General features: G+C 42.5%; 1 protein-coding gene across 3 annotated transcripts in view; it reads left to right on the top strand.

Moving 5' to 3' along the window:
- The first annotated feature begins 719 nt into the window (after positions 1-719).
- Positions 720-21,896, top strand: part of LOC110962532 (cell adhesion molecule DSCAML1-like) — a 60,735-nt gene continuing 39,558 nt past the window's right edge. For 2 of the 3 annotated variants that reach the window (XM_022210528.2, XM_022210527.2), the window contains exons 1-3: positions 881-1,118; positions 11,316-11,636; positions 13,997-14,143. In XM_022210528.2, coding sequence (XP_022066220.2) covers positions 896-1,118; positions 11,316-11,636; positions 13,997-14,143 — 691 coding nt within the window. In that variant the 5' untranslated portion in view covers positions 881-895. Of the gene's footprint in view, positions 1,119-11,315; positions 11,637-13,996; positions 14,144-21,896 lie in introns of all 3 variants that reach the window. The other variant, XM_051938084.1, reaches the window with a different exon arrangement.

Genomic DNA, 21,896 nt, shown 5'->3' with positions numbered 1-21,896 from the left:
ATGCGATATTTAATGATAGGAACTTTTTTTAAAAAAAAATTTCATTGACAGTCTACTTTATCAGTCAACTTAACCTAAATTTCTGCGCAATTGAATCACTTTATCACCGTTTCTTTTTTCTCTCTTCCTTCTGGGTTTATGCCGAGCAGTTGGGTCTGAAGCGCCTGTAGCAGCAAGAGGATCACTTTTCAGATTCACCACAAGCCTCCTCAGTGACTTTAAATATTCTATGAACTGGGAGTGTCCTGCAACTTGCCTTCCTCCATCCGTTTTACGCTCATGTGGTGGAGCTTTTCGCATCAGAACGGGGTGGAAAGAGGGGCAAACCGGCGATGCACAAAGTTGCTCACAACCCTTTGAAACCTTTTATTACCGGTTTGATTCACCTGCTGTGCTTTACCTGCTGCGTGGAAGTGCCATGTCCCACACCCCGCTACTCCTCTCTATCTGCAGTGCATTTCTGTGCGCAAATGTCTACGCACGTTTCGCGGCTCCGAAAAGACAAAGAGAAACAGTTGTAGCCTACTCTGTCCCGTGGCTCCACGGCCTTGTGATTAAAGCCCAAAACAAGAGGAAAAACAAATGAAAACGTTTTCTTTTTCTGAACAGTCTGAGCGGCTCTTGTAGATCCACATTGCGCAAAGAAACGCGGTCATCAGGGGCGCACAGGTGGGTGCGCTCTCCAAGGTGCCAACAGATCTGTCTGCGCAGCTCCACCGCCCGCAATAGGCACCAATTTTGGAACCAACTGGACCAAAAAAATTTAAAAGAAATGCGCTGTTCGGCTCAAATCAAACCCTCTGCTTTGCTGCTGATTTATCGTTCCGCGGTGTTTGATTAGTGTAGGGTGGGATGGATTTGTATGCGCGGTAGTGTCGGGAGGAGAGGAGGGGACATGGGCGGGGCCGAGGCGCCTCTCATTTCCCCTCCATGCTTAGCGGGGCAGCAGGGCTGGAGAGACCTCCGGGGAGCACAGTCGCCAGTCCAGCACGGAGACCCGCCTGGCCAAAAAAACGCGCCTCACACTTGCCAGGATTGCCAAATATTCCTGAAAAATATACCTGCTATTTATGGCATGTGGCTTGTAACTTTACTCCTGCTGTACTCTCTCCAAGAAGGTAAGAGGAAAAGAGGGGGAAAAAAGAGAGAAAGAAAAGAAATGCCTGGAATATTTCACACCTTGCACACTTTGTGTTTTAGGAGTTGAATGAAAAGTGACAGCGGGATTAATTGGAAGCTTTGCATGATGTGCTTTGCGCTTCTGGTGTGTCATCGAATGTGTTGTGATGGGAAATTGGTTGAAAATGATGCTTCTAATCAAAATGTGCAAGCCTGCATGCGGATGAGCAAGTGGAAATATTTGGAAAGTGGATGCGTAAAAGTGCTTTTTCGTGGATTGTGCACGGGTGTTTGGCGGTTTTGAGCAGCGGAGCCTGAGCCCTGATAGCACGGATTGTTTTCGCATTACCAACTCCAGTTATGAATATGTAAAATGGCTGAATAGGGAGAATGAGGTGCAAATACAGAGGGAGGGTGAGACAGGAATGAAAACATGCATCGGCCTGCAATTACATAAATTGACTGGCAATTTTGGAGCGAATGCCCTCCAAATGCTGCACTCTTGCAAAGTTTTCAGGTGGATGCTTGTGATTTTTCATATCTGGATGCTTTCATTGTGTAGCCTTGTGCTAATTGCAGCTGTTTTGATGGTCTGGATTTGGCACAGGCGCTCGCTTCCACAGAGCTGCTCCTATTTGTGGATGAGATTTTAAGGCTTTTTATTTTTTTCTCCTTCTGACTAATTGTTGCCATTTTAATTTGGATGACCAATAAAAGGCCCCCTTTCTCCCCTCCGCAACGGCCTTATTAGTTTAATAGGTCTACACCCACATAAAGGCCACAATTAGTGTATTCAGATTTGTCCTCCTTATTTAATTCATTTGCTCTTTTGAAAATTTCCTTTTGTCTAATTTTGCTCGTAAATGTAAAAAAAAAAACAAAAACAACAAAACAAGGCGGTTCATTTGTATAAATGGATTCGTTTTTCCCCTCCTTTCTTGTTCAGTATATGCAGCAAATCCCTGACCCTATTGCAAAGTTGATCTTGTGCTATTACAGTGCATTATAATAATCCTGAACAAATCTGCGTCGAAAATAACAGAAATTCAACACTGTCTCCGCACCAGAGCATTTTCTAGGCCTTTGTACGTGCAGCCTGGATGTTCTGCTCAGACATGTGTACATATTGTTTGTCCTGATTAGCACAGGCCCCAGGAAGGTGCAGATTTATTTATTAAGAAAAAAGAAAAAGAAAAAAAAAAGTCTGGGATGTGGTGAATTGGAATATGGCGTTTTACAGACCTAAAACAGGCCATAAAACCCGTTTATTTCTTTAGTTTCTGGTTTTTTCCTCGCATCGGGTTTCATTTCTATCAATTAGCAGGTAGTTAAATATGAGCTGCTTGTGTTTTAAATCCGCTACATTTGTTTGCTGTTGATTTATTGCATTAATTCAACTTGAAAGATCTCTGAGCCTCGATGGGTTTTTTTTTTTTTTTTTTTTGTGGCTTCATATTATTAATATGCGCAAATTTATTTCACCAAATGAGGAACTCCAGGGGCATTTGCACACATTACAGACTTGCCCGGTCATGTTCCGCACTAATAGCGCACCTGGACCCCGCATGGACGTGGCCGCGCGCGTGCGTGGGCTCGTGTTTCTGTGTTTGTGTTGACGGGCGCGCGGAGAAGGGCAAGTGACGGGGGCGCGCGGTCTTGTTGTTAAACGCTTTTGGATGTTCTTTAAAGCTGGAAGTTCATTTATTGTTTGTATTTTTTTGCAAGAAAATTTATTCAAAAAACACAGTAAACAAAATTTCTACTAGAATAATGTTTAAAAATGTTTCTAAATTATATCAGATTATAAAATAGAGCACAGTGCATCTATATTTTTTAGTGATTTGGCATTAAATCCAATTAAAGTAGGATTTTCTTGTTGTTTTCAGTTGCTGATTAGATAGTAAAATCATTTGTTTTCTTCAAGCTGCCATTTCATCCCAAATCAGATTCACAGACTGTATTTGCTATAATAATCACAATCAAGTTTAATATACAGAGGCCTCCTGTAGGCCATTTATCAGCTTGAAATTTAAAATCTAATTAATTACACCACATTTTTAAAAATTCTGTGTATGTAGCTCAAATGGTAAAACTTGTATTTTAATTAGAGGTGCAGCTCCAAACCAAGGTGATCCTTCTCCCTGTTTCCCCCACTGTTCACCCCCCACCCCTACAAATAGAAATATGCAAAATCTCCCCCGCCTCCCCTCCTTCTTCCTCCCCAGTCCAATTCCCTGTGCTTCCTTTGCAAGGCTGCACAATTAAAGCTGCAATCTGAGCTATATGCACCACTCAATGACAGAGCTGTGTGGTCCACAGGGGTGCCAATCATTACTCAGGCAGGGCACAGGCCTTCCATTATTTTAAACAGCTCAAACCTGGTGTTATTTAATTTTTGCATTTGAGAAAACACCCATTTTAAAGAGGGCTGAAGGAGAAAAACTGAGCTTTCAGTGTGACTTTGACATGAATTTGTTCTCTGCAGCAGCCTGGATGCATGATTCTGGTTCTTTTAATTGAAAATTCAGGAACTGATTTCCAGCAAAAATCTAAAATGTTATCCACAGACCTTTTTTAAAATGGAAAATGTCATGGTGATGATTAGTTAGACAGATTCTTACAGTTTTAACTCCCAAAAAGCAGCCGTGAATTATGGTGGCACGAATGTCCTTCACAAATTAGCAAAGAAAAAAATATCTGCAGTCAAATTTGTGGCCAAATGGTGGGTAAAGTGTTCGGTGAGGAGACTGTGAGCGGCAGAAAGGGGCTCATTGCACTTTCAGCTCACCAATAGGACGTCACAGCTCTGTCACTGGCTTCCCTGCTCTCCCATTCGCCCCTTAAATCTATTATAAATCCAAATGAGCTTATGAATAAGAACTGAAAAAACAAAACGGGGAAAAAAAAGAAAAAACGAAGATGCCAACGAGAGTCATCAGCTGTAAGAAATTAACATTTTTTTTTTCACCAGCAAGAAGTCTGTGCAACAACACACTGATGCTAAATTGAGCCAGACCTCCTCCAAATTTTTATTGGATGCCGGAGCTGCACATTTTCAGGAGGAGGGAGTGTTTCAGCAAATGTCAAATCTCTGAAGCAAGTAGTTGTTTTTGTTGGATCTCTCTCTCTCTCTCTCTATCTCCATCTCTCCCTCCCTCCATCGCTTCCTCTCGCAGTAACTCCCCTCCCTCTCTCTCCCTCATCACTAGGCAGAATTAAAGGCTGGGGGAGGGGCAGTTTATGCAGACTGTGCTGGGACTTGTGATCCACAGATTTGATATTCACATTATGAGAGAAACTGGCTGCTTTGATGTGAGGGGGAGCAGGTCCCAGGGGACTGCTGAAGTAGCACACTTTTTTTTTTTTTTACTGACACAGCACAGTCCAGGGGGGGTTGGTGGTGGTGGGTGGTGGGTGGGTGGGGTTGGGGAGCAGATTGTTGGGGACAGGGTGTACAGAACGACAGTGGGTGGGGAACAGCGATACCCCTCCGTTGATTAGATGTAACCTCCGCAACCTCGCCCCCCCGCCGCCCATACTTCTCCACCCACCGACCACCTACTTATGCCAGACCCCTGAGGATTATTCATAAGCTTACACCTAGCCTATCTTTATGCCCCCTCTCCTCCTCCTCTTCCTCCTCCTTCCTATATCTCACCAATATTCAATTCACACCCCGTCTTACTGTGCGTCTCCCTTCCCGGCGCCTCCTCGGCTGCTTTATGTTTCCACGCACAGTTGCAATCCTTGTGCCCTCTTATCAAAAAAAAAAAAAAAAAAGACAACTCGCAACTTTTCAGTCCCCAAAACACCTGAAGGATGAGTGATGGAGAGATGGCAGGCCCAGGAAGGGAGAGAACGTTTGAGAAGCAGGAGAACTGGCTGGAAATGAAGTTGTTTCCAAAATAGCAGGAAGTGAAAGAGAGGTGTCTGACAGATGGCGTAGCTGATGCGCACGTCTCATCTCTCAATCCTACGCTTGACCTTTTGCTATCAAGCAAACATCAACGCAAAGCTGCAAGAATTGTTTTGTCATTAGACGGAAGTGAAAAGATGGTGAGAGAGGAGGAGGGCAGCAGGTGGATGTTCCATGTCTGAGGTTGGGCACAGGGACATCTGGATGTGAGAATGTGTGAATGTGAAACATTGGGGGTTCTGGAGTTTGTTTACCTCCTCATCACAATACAGTTGTGAACCTCAAGTGTGTGTGTGTGAGTGTGTGTGTGTATACACTTCTGTGCACACTCACATCCTGGAGAGGTGTAGATCAGCTGCATTATGCATGATGAAACCTTGCATAGGTTATGACTTCTGCCTCTCTGACATACATATTCATGCGTGGCTCTCTGGCAGGATGTATAAAATAGTGGCTGCGTCTCTGACAGCCTAAGCTGTAGCTCCAGCGGTGCCATCAGCATCCTCCAGCACCTTCCAGCGAGGGCTGCTTTTCTCTCTGGTGCTGTGTCTGAACGAGGCTGATGAAGCCTCCTGGGTGCAGGTGAACTGCAGTAGCAACAACAACACTGAAAACCCCACAGCTTTGGTCAAGACTATCAGGCTGCTGACTGTCCACATGCTGCTGGAGTTTGATCCTCATGGAAATCACTGAGGAAGGGGGTGTCACTGAAATAAACAGGGGCACCAAGTGTGCAGTCAACAGTAGTGTGAAGCTGTTAAAGCCTGCTTGAAGTTGTCTTTGGATTTTCTTTGGTGAATAAGAGTAACTCATTGCCTAAATGATCAGTTGATCACACAGCAAAAAATGTCTGTGGCGTTCTTGATAGCTACGTTGTTGTGGTGCAGAGACATCCTGGCCAGCTTGTAGCTTTCCTATATCATTCCCCTGCTCTCTTTCCCAAAAAGAGACAAAAATGCCAAAAAAAATAGAATAAAATAATCGTTGGCTATTTGGGAGGTAATTTTTCAAAAAGAATAATCTAATTCTCAGTATCCAGTTTCTCTAATACCATGATCTGCAGTTTTCCTTTGTTTTATATTGTCAACAACATGTTTATTGAGTGGATGTACTGAGTTTTAAACTGTTAGCATGACCCGTGATAAACTACAAGAAACTACTGCTGAAGAATTCATTGATTTCAAATCAAACTCGCAGTTTGAAGCAATGCAATTAATGAATTGCTTTGGCTGCAGTTAAAGATACGTATCATGCTGCTCATCAGTCAGGGTTTAAACTGTCAAATCTATGGTTTTATAAATTCACGTTTTCCTTCATGTGTGACAGTCACACTCTTGTTTGTGTCTCATCACATGTAAATCTATTACATAGTGAACCGAAAATTACTTAAATCACAACACAAATCACAATGTGTCAGAAAAAAATGCACTGAGATATTTTCCTCAAATCATTCTGCCCTAGAAGAGCTTAATAAATAATAATATTTGCGATTCACCGCCCAAGAATAATGTGACCTGATGGAACTTTCTTGTAAATTGAGAGCACCAACAATGAGCTGGCATTTATTTAATTGTGCTAACTGTGTTATTTTATCTCTGACAAACAGTCTATTATGAGTTGGATTCAGACAGGAGTAAAAATACCAACCTTTACCTGATGTAAGTTCACTCTGGTGGCCTGTTAGTCTGCTGTTGTGACAGGATATTAACTACTCAACACTCTTTTTGTGGCATTTCACCGATTGTAATAATAAAAAACATCCTGCCCTTTATCTCAATGATGAAGCAGGAGTTTGTAAAACATTACCTGCCAGGTTAATATGCCAAAAAAGAACTTCAGTGACGGTTAATGGGCCCATTAATTAATATTACACATTATTGACAAACCTCTAATTAATCTTGTATTGTTTTAACAAAACTTGAGCTTATACTGAACTGCATGCTACGTTATTTATGTATTTATTTTTAAGGTTATTTATAATTTATTTGATTAGAGGTTGATGGAGATGTTTTTTTCAAGACTACTACTCTTAGTAATTAAATGGATCAATAATAGATATTTTGAGTCAACATGCACTACAATTTAAAATTCAGAATATCTCAAACTCCATCACAAAACTTCACTGAAATGCCTTTGTTTATTTACGATTTACACACGTTTATGTGGGCGGGATTTTTCTTAAAACCTGAGTGACTACGGAAACAGAGAGACGGATGTGTCAGAGCAGAATAGCACATTTTTAAATAAAAAATAAATATATAATATAAATATATTGCTTTTATTTTTAAATAAAAATAAAAGCAATATACCAATAATGTCAAAAATACTGAACACTGGATCTTATAGTTGGCCTGAAATCAGTCAATCTGTCAGACAGATACAAAGCAAAACTGAAAACATCCATTTAACTTAAGTGTCATAGTGAATGTTAACTTGAAACACTTGGCCCTAGAAGGACTTTTATGAGACAAAAATGTTCAAACAATTAGAAAAAGAAAACAAACAGAGCTACCAAAAAAACGGATACCCAAAAATTTCAGTGCAATAGGATGCCCTTTTGTTCAAAAAACATTTCAGTGTGACATTGAACCAGCTGAGGGTCAGCATTGACTGTGGTGATGATGATGCTCCTGTATAAGATAGATTTAAGATTGTCATCAGTTGTGTGTGGAGCAACTGGCCAAAGTGGACCATTCTGCAGTTTTATTTGAGGAAAGTCTTTACGAGCATTAGAAGGATGCAGCCTGTTTACCTGCAGTCTTTATTGTGCACCTCTCTGCTGGTACTTTGCTGACATTTTGTTTTCCTGCCACACAAACCATCGACTGTATGGCGGTTAGCACAGGTGGCAACGTTTCATCTGCTGGTTTTAAATGGAGTGGAAACTGTGCCAGTCCAGCACAAACCAGTGCTGCGCCAGTTGAGCGTTGGAGTGCACCTGGTGTGAAGTGATAATGATGCTGCACCCGACACACCTAAACACACCAAACAGCAGTGTTTTGGTGCGTCAGACACTGACACACGATCCTTACTAAACTGTACACTCAGTCTGTGTACACTTTCTGTGTAGGAAGCTCACTTTTGGAATATATTCCACTGATGCATGTTTGCTCACTTCAGCTGCTTTTTTTTTTGCTAATATTTGAGTCGGCGTGACAAAAAACTGGGGAGTGGTGACTTAGAGGTGCTAAATTTAGATTGTTCAGTGGGTCACTGTTGTTAGGTTAAATTGTTGCATTGTTTTTTCATTCAGTTACAGCTTTCAAGTGCCAGCGCCACCATGGCAACCCGCTTTGTCTTCTCCCAGTATGACTGAGCGCTGAGAGCAGCTTTCCGAGTGTGTGCGTGAATGTGTTTATGTGTGTGTGTGTGTGTGTCAGCTGGGTACATGTGTGTGCATGTTCGCCTGCTTGTGACAGACTCTTGAGTGCTGGGAGTTTGCTCTGATCCCCTTTCTATTCCACTTCCTGCTCCATCAGTCCCAGCGCTCCCCTGCCCCCCCAGTGCCCAGGCCCCCAGGCCATATAATCTACTGTATGAGAGGTCTTCCTGCTGCCCAGCCCCCCAAGCTCTCAGGGTGACCCCCTCACTCCTCTACTTTAGTGCTGTCCCCCCATTGGGAGATTATAGATATTGCAATCTTTAATATGGGCTTTATGCTCAGGGGCCATTATCAGTAATCTGCAGAGGGGAGGGAGTCTGACCTGATTTTTGCAGCCCACCACCGGACTGCCAGACACATTTTCATATACCATCTGTAACATGCTGCCCAGCTTTATCAATCTCCAGACCAGAGGCAGTAGCACTTCTTAAAAAGGAAGCTGGAATTATTGACTGACCCCCCTGCATGGATAAGATCGCTGCGTCTTTCTTCGATCTGTTGCATTGAGCTCAGATCCAGCACTGCTGATGGAGATGATTTGTTCTGCCAGATTTTAGGTGTTAATGTTTATCTGTGAACATCACAAAGAGCTTGAAGTATAGCTTCATTGATGACGATAAAGTGTGAATGTTTGGATGAGCCACTTAAAGAAATGTATCAAATGATCAGAAGCAATGTTTGTTTTCGCTCCTGATTTGGCCTCAATCGTCCAGACGATCTCTTTGCTTTCAGCCTCAAATCTGATGAAGTTTGTGACTGTCTGCAACAATATCAAAACTCAGAACTCACATAGATGTTTTTTTTTTTCTTGTCACAAACTGCTTTGGGTTTGCTGTGAGCGTTATCAACAAAAACAACAACAGGGATGTTTTTCCTCGACGTTACAGTTTGATCACATGATTAGTCCAAAATAATACCATGGTAATGCCGTTATTTACTTAGTGCAGCATAATTGCCATCATAAAGATGGAATTAACAATGTAAAACAGTACCACAACAAGCAATCTAAGTACCAAAACTTGCAAACTGCAGGTTCTGGAGATGAGAGCAATCAGCTGTTGTTGTGACAAAGTGTCACAATGTGAGATAATGTTGTAAAAAGGTATCCTTATCTTCCATTATCTTGCCTCGCTACTTGTCAAATGATTCAGTGCAGTGTTTTAACTCGAGAACTCAATCAGAAAAATCTGTCAGACAACAGATGATCTCGACCACAGAGGCGTCACCGTGGTTTTGATTGGAGTGTCGGTGTCGCTTGTGTTCTTCAGGCTGAAACAATTGATCAATTAGTCACTTGACAGAAAAACAACAAGAAATTCTTGCATAATCTAAGCAGAAATGCCAAGCATTTTCTATTTATAGCCTGAATTTAAAATTGTGATGGGTGTTTTTTCACATCAGAATGATTAAGCAGTTGTTTCAAAATATCAAAATAAAAAGTAGTTGCAGTCCTAGTGTTTATATCCTTAAATATACACTACATTAACTTTACATGTGTTGTCTATATTTCAGTCTTAGCTCATTGTTTTTGTCTCACATTTCAGATATTTCTGCTGAATTCTAAAAAAGAAATGGACACATTTTTTGATCCATTTGAGTCATAGACCTTCAACGTTTTTGTTATTTTCATGAGCTGTTATGTAACTGCACTGAATGATGGACTGCGAACACGTTATGTTGATATGCACTGAATAAGAGTACTAAATTGATAAAAAGATATTAAATAATGAAGCATTAAATCCAAGGTATCTATTATTAGACACCTGATGCCTTGTTTTGAGCCATCAAAAAGGTCATTGATTGTATCTAAATGAATACATAAATTACATTTTTAGTACATACAGTAAATATAATGTCAATAAATCTAAACCTGCAGATTGTACTCGTAAAAATGACATTTATTTTGATTAATTCTAATGAATGAATATTGTCATCACAAGCAACATTTACTGCCAGGGAGTTATAGTGGATAAACAATCTCCATTTTGTGTAAAGAAAACTCTTAGCTCTGCCGGAACAGCCGCTACACTACACTGAGTGCTAATTTGATCCTATTTGGATCAAAATCTTCGCTCTTTTATGATCTTTTAGTGTCTTCAGTGATGTTTTAAAATCTTTTTGTGCTGCATTCAGCTGTAAGAGGGTGAACATGTGGTGGATGGCGACTATAAGATGACATAATTTAGAATCCGTGGTGGTTAACATCTACATCTGTCCATCAGCGGTGCCCCCCCAACAATTTCTCTTCTAATCTTTCCCATAATGACTCCAAATTTGAGACAACCCCCCCCTTTCTCTTTGCTCTCCTCACTCTCCTTTCTCTGCTGGAGGTGTATGTGTTTAATCTGAGTGCCAATGAATTACATTCCTGTGTGTGTTTGTGTTTGTGAGTGTTTGTGAGTGTGTGCGTGCATGTGTGTGTTAAATATGTAAGGAGATTAAATAGACTTAAATCTCTGCGTCTGGCATACAAATTCCAATCACATAACCTATCAGCATGTTCCCTCCCACTCTCACTCTGTTTGTCTTTGTGTGCATAAACTGTATGGAGGTAACAGGCTCCTCCCCCTCCTCCCATCCACCTAAACCATCACAGGCTTTAGCCCAAATCCCTGGCTTTCTGCATCACATGACTGATGTTTGCAGCTGGACATTTGACATACATTTGTTATGATTATTTCACCACACATTTGAAGGACATTCCCACTCTTTCTAACTTTTACCCCCTTACTGTGATGCATATTGCTTTAAATCAATGGCAGTGAAATCCGATTAGCGTCTGTTCAAACTTTCAGGTGTTTACGTTGTGTGTGCAGCAAATAACAGGTGCTCGCTGTTGGCCTTTCACTTCCACCTCAGCCTGTTAAGTGATGAAATGCTGTCTGTTTGTCCCTGCAGTACACAGTGAGGATGTGGGCTCTACCAGGCTGTACTTTGTGAATGCCTCCCTGCAGAGGGTAACCTACTCCAGCTCGGTGGGGGTGTCCCTGCCCTGTCCAGCAGGGGGCACCCCCAGTGCCATACTGCGCTGGTACCTGGCCACCGGCGACGACATCTACGACGTGCCCCACATCCGACATGTGCACGCCAATGGCACCCTGCAGCTGTACCCCTTCTCGCCCTCCGCCTACAACAGCTACATCCATGACAACGACTACTTCTGCACAGCCGAAAACCAGGCCGGCAAGATCCGCAGCCCCAACATCCGCATCAAAGCTGGTGAGTTCAACGGGAAGTTACAAGTAAAAAGAGGAAGCAAAAGGTCAGCGTGGGCTCCAACACGGTTACGTTCGGAGCTAAAAGAGACAGTTGCATAAAGTAGAACAGATGTGATTGGCAGCTGCAAAAAGCCCAACCCACTCACAGAATCACCTGCCCTAAAATAGCCCGCCTCAACCTGAACACAGATTGACCTAGAACAGAGTCTACAGAGAGAACATCTGCATCGCATTCTACATTAGGCCTCGGCCTTTGCTCACACCTAGCTGACTGAGCTGGTGTTGAACCAGTGCACTTTACCTTGACATAACCCCTTCGTCTATGGCACGGCACCATCTGGAAGCACGAAATCTAAAACACAGCTTTTGCAGTGCTTTGAATTACGTATCGCATCCACTGTGATTTTTAGACCAGATCAGATATGGAGGGAAATTGAGACTGTAGGTTTTCTTGGTAAACTGCCTCATCCTCCATGACAGTCCTTCACTTTGTTAAAGGTCAGTACAACAAAGGCCACCAGGAACTTGACAGCCACTTGAATTCTTCTCAAACAATGACTTTCAGAGGTTTGTAAAGGTGTTAAAAGCTGTTTGCTGGCTAGTAGAGGATGCGGTCATAACTGTTAGAAAACTTATCACCATTTTTATGTCAGCTAGAATTTTTACTCGAAAAGTATGCATTGTTTCTGTACATAAAAATATCTCATATCATCTCTCAATAAATACAGATTTGTAGCTAAAAAATCTATATGTATTAATCTCGATTAGAATAAAGGATCCATCAGTAAACACTAGCAGATATTGTAGGTGGTCTATTTTTGGAAATTTTGACCAGAAGCTGCCTCTGTTGCCACCATATTCTCTTTTCTGTCCTCCTTCTCCTCCCTGCTCCCTCGTTCTTCAAACTGTCCTCTTGTGCCAGACTAAATATAGCCACAGCACACTTCTTTAATTATCTCTCATTAACAAACCTAATTGGTGCTTTCCATTGATTAGACCAAGTGAGGCTGCTTTAATACGCGAGACCTCATCTAAAGTAAAATGGTACATCTGGGGTTTTGGGCTCTTCCAGCTCAAGACGAGATTCATGAAGGAGAAGATGAAGCAAAATTTGCCCAATGAAGAGACAGAGCAAAGCACAGCTGGATCAAACTACAGCTGGATTATATTTACACTGCGTCTTCTGTCCCGCCCTCCCCCTTTCCCATCATTCATTCAGGCCAGTGGGTCCCTCCCCCTTCCCTCCTGCCATCAACATCTGTTTTCATATTCTGCCTCCCAACACCGACCTGAACTAATACTCATATTCATTCTAATACTAATACTAGTGCCAAGTTGAGGATTTGAGCCAGGACTCTGAGCTGCATGCCAGCCGGTTCCTGCCTTCATTCCCACATGACCCAAAAGCCCGGCCTCAGGAGCGGAGGGATTAGGATGAACCTAACATCCTGCAGCCAGCGTCCTCTGTCAGGCCCTCCTAGATTTGGCGCACAGGTTACGGTCAGACAGGATGCGGCCGTGGCTTTGTGCTCGGCGTGCCATTGAATGACTGACCGGGGTCACGTTCGGATCTTCGGCTAACAACAACAACGTCAAATTCACATCAGAGGCGGCTTCGTTCTATTCAAAACAGCTCAGCGGATCGGCTTTCTTGTGCTCATCTACTTAAACAAGATGTAAATTTCCGTGCATGTCCTCCCAGGGATGTATGCATGCTGTCATCGTGTCTGTTACCAGGGAAGGGATTCCAAACCAGTTTCTTAGCAACCTTCAGATACGTCCTAGCTTTCATGTGATTTCGCTAATGAGCCCCCTGCTCATTCAACAGAGTGTAAAATATTGCATGAACCTGCATAAACCAAAGCGCCAATAACCCTCCAGTTTGTGCTGCTCGCTCTGAAGTTTCTGTGCAGAACAACAAAACAAAATATTGGGTCCGTGTTTCATGGTGATGTCATGCCAAAGCTAGAAAATAATTTCCATGATTATCCTGCTTAATGGCGGCTTGTGCCATTTATGGTGAGAGCAGGGGCAGGATTAGAAGAGTTCAAACAATACACAAGAGCAGTCCAGCAATGTCCGATGAATAAATGTGGAGCGCGGTGGTAATTGATGAAAGGGTGTTTCGCTCTGGAGTGTTAATGTGTTGTTTTTGATGATGCAAACACGGATTGATTATTGCTTTTGTCCTGGAAGAGGACTAATGCTGCTAGTGTGCTGATAATGTTCACCCTCTGTCAACACATCTTCTGTATGGAAAATGTTCAATTTCACCTTTTATATACAACAAAAATGTGTTCCTCCTTGGTGTAAAATCCCATTAAATGCCACTTAGACCACATGTATGCTGCTTGTGTGTAGTTTTCAGGGAGCCCTACACCGTGCGGGTGGCGGACCAGCGCTCAATGCGGGGCAACGTAGCTGTGTTCAAGTGCCTCATCCCCGCCGCCGTGCAGGAGTATGTCAGCGTTGTGTCCTGGGAGAGAGACACCGTTTCCATCGTCCCAGGTAGGACTTCATACAGTACATGAACGGATTTGGAGCAGTGGACAGTTTGATTGATTTGTTGGGTTTAGGTATGTCTTTATCTTCTGTGTGTGTGTGTATTTGTCTGTGAGGACGGTTGATGCACCGCTGTGTTTGACCGAACTCTTAACTCGTGTCTGCTGTCTGCTCACTGTTCTGGATCACTGATCTGGTCCTCCTCCTCCTCCTCCTCCTCCTCCTCCTCCCCTCCTGCACATATCTTCTTCCTCTCTTATTTTTTTGGACATTTCCTTCTTTCCCTTCTCTGCTTTTGCTGCTGTTCTCCAAATTCCTCCATCTAATGTCAACTCCTGCCTTTAAATGTGCTTGACACGAAGAAAACCAAAGACAGGCTCCTTTTCCAAGTGACTGTTCCACAAATTCTCCTCATCAGATCTATTTCTGTCCATTCCCTGCTTGTCATGCCACCTTGTCCTTGAAGAACAGGGCCACAATTAGAGACACAGGATGTCAATAGGACTGTGCCCCTACATTCATCTTCATTAACCTCATTTGTATGTGAGTGTGTCTGTGTGTGTGCAGCAGACTGAGACGGAGAAATGTCGAGTTTAGTCTTTATGTCTGTTGTCTAGCTCTTTGTTAATGCATTATGTGCTTTTTTATCAGGTGATTCTGTGTTTGAGATGATTGTTTTCTGCATTTAAAACCCTTACAGTAACAATGTAGGGGAGAGGGAAGTGAGATAGAAACAGAAAAACAAACCAAAGGAGGGGAAGCAAGGAGGGTAGTAGGGCAAGAACGGCCTCAGGTCCTGGCAGATGGCGTTTTATATTATATGTATGCAAAACACACAGACACCGTGTTACACATATACATGCACTGTGGTTGCAGTCGTTTATCATTTTTGACATTTAAGTGTATTTTTTAGTTCACTTTTCATGCACAATATTGCAGCATTTTACTGTACTTTGTATTATTTCTTTGACTTCAGTTACAATCTAAACAGAAACGTGTGGCATCAAGCAGCTACACGTTTTGTGTGAATGACAAAACAATGCTTGAATTGCATTTTTATTACTGTAAAACTTTGATTTATATGTAAACAACAATACTTCAGTTTTGGAATTCACTATTAGCACTTACAAAATCACTTTTATTAAAGCCTTATTTTTCCACACAAACGCACAAAAATTGCTCATTTTCATATACATCAATCAACCAGGTGGAAAAAAGTTTCTATATAAGTCATATTTTTTTTGTTTTCTGTGTTGCATTGCTTTCATAATCTCCTTTAACCTTCCCTCTGCTTGACTAATTCACTCTTGAGCTGCTGATGTCGTGTTCAGTTCACAGCGACCTCCTATGATTCCTCAGCATAAACATGATCGAGTTTGGATGTTTCCTCAGCATAAACATGATCGAGTTTGGATGTTTCCAATCCTCAGTGTGTATCTTCACAGTTTCTTTCTGTGGACTGTTTCGGTGTGCGTCGTCGTAAGGCTGCTGTGTGTAATTAGGGGTATATAGGTCAGTTGATGAGCAGTGAGTGTGAGGATCAGATGCTGAACATGATGAGCTGCTCAGTGAACTCAGCTCCGTGCAAACACGAGCACAGTGAACACTCGCAGCGTGGTCGCATCTAACCTTGACCCCCGCCGATCAAAACGGTGACCTCACCATCCTTACAGCCAATCAGTGTCATCTGCAGAACAGATCGTAGAATGTTGTGATCGCACTTTCACATGGATGCACAAAATACATGCAAATCTATGCAGCAGATATGCGCGCTCATACAAACAGTCCTGTATGAAACATCATTGCTGCTGATGTCCTGCTCCTCTGCTTCGCTCTGCCCCAACTTGTCCAGCAAAGGACAGTCTGGATAGATGGAATGAAGATGTGAAAATTAAAATTGATTTTGTGACTGAAAGCTCTACATGCAAGTGAGAGGGTGATTGCATGTATTGCCGATCACAACCTGCTGGGTTTGGCTTCAGAAAGAGTACAGAGGAGATGTGGAGGTTGATATTGAGTGAGTAAATCCACTGTGGACCTCAGGGTGATGAGAGGCTGCAGAGAAACTGGACAGTCATGTTCACAACAGCTTATTTGTGCTGATCTTTACTCTGATCAAACCCCTTTAACTGCGTCCATGGCAGGTACTCTGCCTACAATGTTATCTGCTGTTGTATTGATGAAGTGGGACATTGTCTGCTGAAAGACACTGCAAACCGCGAGTCAAAGCAGTCAGCCATCAGTGCACTCTGTGAATTGAATCTTTGAAACAATCTTTTGTCTCAGAGTTGGCTTTGATTGGCTCGTCGCATGGCTGCAACACAGAAGAAAATAAATCTATTTTCCAGCAATGCAACTCTACGGCCATAAATGTCTGAGATGCTTTTTTCCAAAGTCGAGTTCATCACTCCATTTGCTTTCTTTGTTTATGCCTTGATTGAGCTCTAGCAGAGGTAGGGACCCTTTAAAGTCACCCACCTTCAATGCAGCACTTGTGCCACCACTGACCCGAGGCTGAATCCCTCCATAGTTCCTTCCTATATCTCTCCACTCTAATTTCCCACCAACCGAATGCAAAGTATGAACACACAAGTGACTAAACTGCCCTGTTTCTTTTGAATTAAAAGAGAAAAAATGAATACAAATTGTGTATTTTCACTCCGTTGCTGTGTAGGAGTCACAGTGTGCAGTCTCTGATCAGTAGCACAATCACACACTGGTCTGAAGGTTGAGTCGATGACATAACACAACGCAGTCCTGCCCTTTGAACCCCAACAGGTTCCATTTCATCAAACACACATGTTCCCCATCTGGAGCATCGTATGCGTGAGTGTGTGAGCGTGTTTGTGTTTATGTGCATGTGTGTGTAACTGTCCCCTTGCCTGTCCCACTTTCCCGTTCAGCCAGGACAGTGAGGGGGCTGTAGAGGGGAGGGGTGCAGGCAGACTGACCTATTTCCCTCTCACTTCCCCGTCCCATACCATGCCTGTTGTAGTTAAGCTTTGTGTGTTTGTGTGTGTGTGTGTTTGTGACCCTCATGAGACAATGGAGGCCCGCGAGTCTGAGCAGTGATCTGAAGGAGGAGAGCTGGAGCGGAGACAGAGAGATGGAGGGTTTGTGGACGGGAATAAAAACAACAGTGGGACACAGAGAGGGTTCAGCTTGCAGATCGAGGCCGTCAGTCTAACCAGCAGAAAGCTAATGAGTGGCTCCGATGAATAGAGACTGGACCAGCAGATGGCTGCAGCCACATGGTGGTCGGCAGAAGATGCCCAACCATGCTCCATCTAATCCACCTGCCACACAGTTTGGCCTTGTTTATGTATTTGCACAGTAATTTGATACACATAGGCGTAAAACCCGGAGCTGAAAAGCACAAATAGGAGGGAAAAAATGAAATCAGATAAGCAGGGTCGGTAAACTCTGCTCTTCTACTCTCGTTGTTTCCTATTCAGTCACACTCTAAACTTACGGATGCATATAAAAAAAGTGAGTTTTTGCAGAAAACTGTAAAATAAAGAGTGCACGATCACATCAGTGTATTTGGACCCTGTGTGGTGAATTTAACCTGCGTTTAACCCGCCAGTGCGTAAAACGCTGAGTTATCAGGTCTTAATGCGAGCTTGGATCCTAATGGGAGTCACCAGGTGGCGAGGTCACTTACAGGCTACATTACAGATCAATCCTCTGCCCCTCGGGTCCCTGCTGAGTGTCAGCAGGTTCAGCAAATGCGATGACACGCAGCCAAATACGCACACTCTCACGTTCACATTAACACCTAGAGAGTCACAGATGAGTTGATCAATTTGTAGGATAAGCTAGCTGCAGTAATTATGCTGATTTATGGGTAGAATGACTGACTTTGATGATGTTAAGATGAGCAGCACTCCCTCTTTTCCTATTTCTATATCAACTATTCGAGTGATTGTTTGTGCCATAAATTTATTAATTATGACAGATATATTTAGATCTACTGCTAAAACATATAATTTTCTTCTGTCTTAAAGGTCAACTTAAAGATCTTGTTTTGTCCAGATGACAGTGTGAATATATCGGTGTCTGTATTACATTCCAGAAACTGGAACCAACAAGTTTGGAGGGCTTTTTGCCAGCATGGCTTTCCCTCAGAGGGAAGGGTCACTGCAGCTCAATACAAAGTTGTATAAGGGCAAGAAGGGTCACTGAATGGTTTGATGAGTATGAAAATAAAGTAAATAATATGTTATGGCTTTTGCAGTCAACAGAACTTAACCAACTCGGTCTCACAAAAGTTAGGTTTCTGTACAATTAAACTGCGTTATCATTTACATTTTAGGGGAAAATGACACATTCCTTTCAAGTCCTTGTAATTTACTTTAATGCTTTAGTGTTGCTCCTTCTTAGGCAACTATTAATAATAATATATTTGATGGAGTGGGACTCATCACCCTGGCAACCCACAATATGGAAGAGACGCTTAAAAACACTTTGTGAAAAAGTGATTTTTTTTGTCCAAACCATGATATTATCTTAAATCTTCATCTCACCTTAACTAAACCTTCAACATGTTGCTATCATTGTAAAAGTTTTAATCTAAGTGTGATATTTTCCTAAATCTATACATGAGACTAAATCTAACTACATACTTTTAGTGTCTAAATATAGCTAAATAGAGTGTGAAAATGAAATTTAAGTCTCAGAATAATGTTCCCACATAGGATGAGAGCCCCAAGCTGCTGGATGAGGTTCTGTTGCTGACCATCCTCAATTCCTAACTCCTTACATTCACTTTGTGACTCCTTCAAATTTGAAGCCTTTCCCACTACATCTCAGTCTTACCTTTTTGGGAGAAAATACATTTCTTTTAAAATGTAAATGACAATGCAGTTTAGTTGTACAGCAATGTAATTTTTGGGATATTTTGGGCCGACGGGTTAGACATCACAACAATTGAGGAAAATTCTTATGGAAAAATGATCTTCATCTCTCCAGTCGAGTTAAAAAAAAAAACTAGGGAGCACTTAAGCTGTTCTGACAGTACATGGTGGTCCAAAACCTTAAAAAAAACACTTGATATTGGAGATTAGATTAATGCTAAGCTAAAAATAATTTCTAAAATAATACAGAGAAATGAATTCTCTCAGCATATAGATGTCTCTTAACCCTCTTGTTGTCCTCATTTACAGGCACCAAAAAAAATTGTTTCCTTGTTTGAAAAAATCTAAAAATTTAGCAAAAAAAAAAAAAACTCCCCAAATTTCAAAAAATTTGAAAAATCATGAGGAAGAAATTCCAATAATTCCTTAAAAGTTTCCCTTAAAAATTGTATTTTTAAAAAATCCCCCAAATTTGGCAAGAAATCTGATCTTAAAAAAGAGTAAAAAATCTTTCCAAAAAATCCTAAAATTGTCTAAACTGATTACATACATATATCAGTAAAACATCAAATATTCTCTTTAAGAACATTAAAAAAGTCAACCAAAATCCAGTGAAATTTGCTCCATTTTGGTTGATTTTTTTGTGCATGTTCTTAAGAAACATTTTTAACATTTCTTTTTTCCACCAAAAAATGTTCGAAAATTTCCCAAAAATGTTGAAAATGAGGACATCAGAAGCTTCACTGTGAAAATATATTCATATTTTTTTCCCACATTTTCAAACTTTAAAACGGGTCAATTTGACCAGCAGGATGACACAAGGGTTAAACATAGTTAAATTAGTCACAATATGTTGTGTATATATAGCGCTTCTTTATTACGACTTGCACATCGTACAATTTTTCCTCTCAGTAATTAAAAAGTTAGTGTCATGAGGCTCCACACAGGTGCAGCAGAGAGGTGACAAAGGCACGGAGACCTCATGGAGAGCAGCAGTGTGTTAGGACACCGTGTGTGTGTTTGTAAATCTGTGCTTGTGCACTCGGAGCAGGAATACATTAATGGATACACTTGTCTGGGACACCGCAGACTCATGTAAACACCGGTCTGACACACACACTCACTTCTAGTAAGTACAACCGGTACAAGCCCTCCGACACGCACGCACACGCGGCAACGCAAACGCAACACAATAAAGCCATTTTCAGGTTTTGCATGAAGCCGCCTGAATACGGAGCGCTCATTAAACATTAACTCGGGATACATTAGGGCTGCTGGTGCGCTCCGCTGTGCTGTCCTGTTGTTGTGCTCGGGCTGCCTGGGTGCATCAGGACATTGTGTGACAGAGGAGAGGACGGGGAGCACGTGGCGTCCCCGGGGCTCTTGGAACAGAACCCCATCGACTGTCGCCCTCCGCCCCCCTCCCCTCCATCACCCTTGGGTCGCTCATCATCCCTGTCTCACCTCTCCCTCGTCGGCCCCTGCCTCTGTCCCATGTGGCTCACAGCAGGCCATGAGGCGGGGGTTAGTGGGGGACTGAATCATGCAGATGAAGGTGCTGCTGCTGCTATTATGTACGTACACATGCAAACATATGGCGGCGACACCTAAATCTAACAGTGAGCAGCTTCTTGCACAGTCTCACCGCATAGGAAATGAGCAGAAAAGGTGGTATTCATTCTCTACCATCCAAATCTGCCAAATAACTCGATTCCACTTGGCCTGCAGCTCGCTCACCTCTTCTCGCTTCTTCTCTCACTTTCCCCTGATATTCTTGCCCCTCTCACATTTGCCCCAGTGTGCGCAGAGAGTCGACTGAGAGCGGGGCAGGAACAGATGGGGTGCTGGCAGCCATCTTTTACTCAGTTTGGTTGAGTAGGCACGTGGGTGGGTGTGTTAATTAGCACAAACAAGTGTGTGTGTGTGTGTGTGTGTGTGTGTGTGTGTGTGTGTGTGTGTGTGTGTGTGTGTGTGTGTGTGTGTGTGTGTGTGTGTGTGTGTGTGTGTGTGTGTGCGTGCGTGCGTGTTGTCTGTGTGCGCATGGGTCACAATAGGCATAATTATCTCTGCTTGAGAGGCCCAGTTGTGTGGTGGGAGGGTGGGAGCATAGGGGTGGGGTTGGTGTGGAGAGGCAGAGTTCAACAATGGCCCAACCACAGGCTTTGTGTGCACAGAGCAGAGGGCTGACAAGTGTCGCCTATTATTGACTATTTACACACTGCTACACGCGTCTGCTCACGTGCACTTAACACAGAAATGCACAAACTCCGTCGCCGCCGCCGCTGTCGCCACCCCCCGCCTTCTCCCTCCTGCCTTTTTTTCCTCTTTGTGTCTCCATCAAACGCACACAGGCGCACACACACATGCGTGCAGTATGGGCATGTTTACAGTGCATCAGTGTATCAGTGTCACTCAGTGTAAGAGGGAAGGATGGGAAAGCCCCCGCGAGCACATCACTCTGACAGGAGTCTGGCCACGATCTCACCCTTCAAGCCAGCCAGTGAGAGAGAGCAGAGACACAGAGAGGAGAACGGAGCGAGTTTGGGAAGTTTGGTTCACAGAAGAAAATCACAAGGCTTTAAAGAATGATAGATTATTAAAACTACACTCTTATGTGCAGACTTTAACATAATTCATTTTGGTCTTAGTAGCATGTTGTTTACTATAATAAAGCTGAAAGATGACAATATTGCAACCAGAAATTAATGTAGGGCAAACTGAAATATATAGATTTTTTTCTTTGTAACTTTGCCATTTAAACTTGATTAACCCTCCTGTTGTCCTCATTTGCGGGCACCAGAAAATATTGTTTCCTTGTCTAAAACAAATTCAAAAATTCAGCAAAAAAAAAATTCCACAATTTTTTGGAATATTTGCAAAACCTTCAGGAAGAAATTTCCAAT

This window comes from Acanthochromis polyacanthus, chromosome 17 (genome assembly GCF_021347895.1).
Source record: "Acanthochromis polyacanthus isolate Apoly-LR-REF ecotype Palm Island chromosome 17, KAUST_Apoly_ChrSc, whole genome shotgun sequence".
Classification (NCBI taxonomy): domain Eukaryota; kingdom Metazoa; phylum Chordata; class Actinopteri; family Pomacentridae; genus Acanthochromis; species Acanthochromis polyacanthus.
Note: the sequence above shows the minus strand (reverse complement) of the source record. Positions and strands in the feature narration are given on the sequence as shown.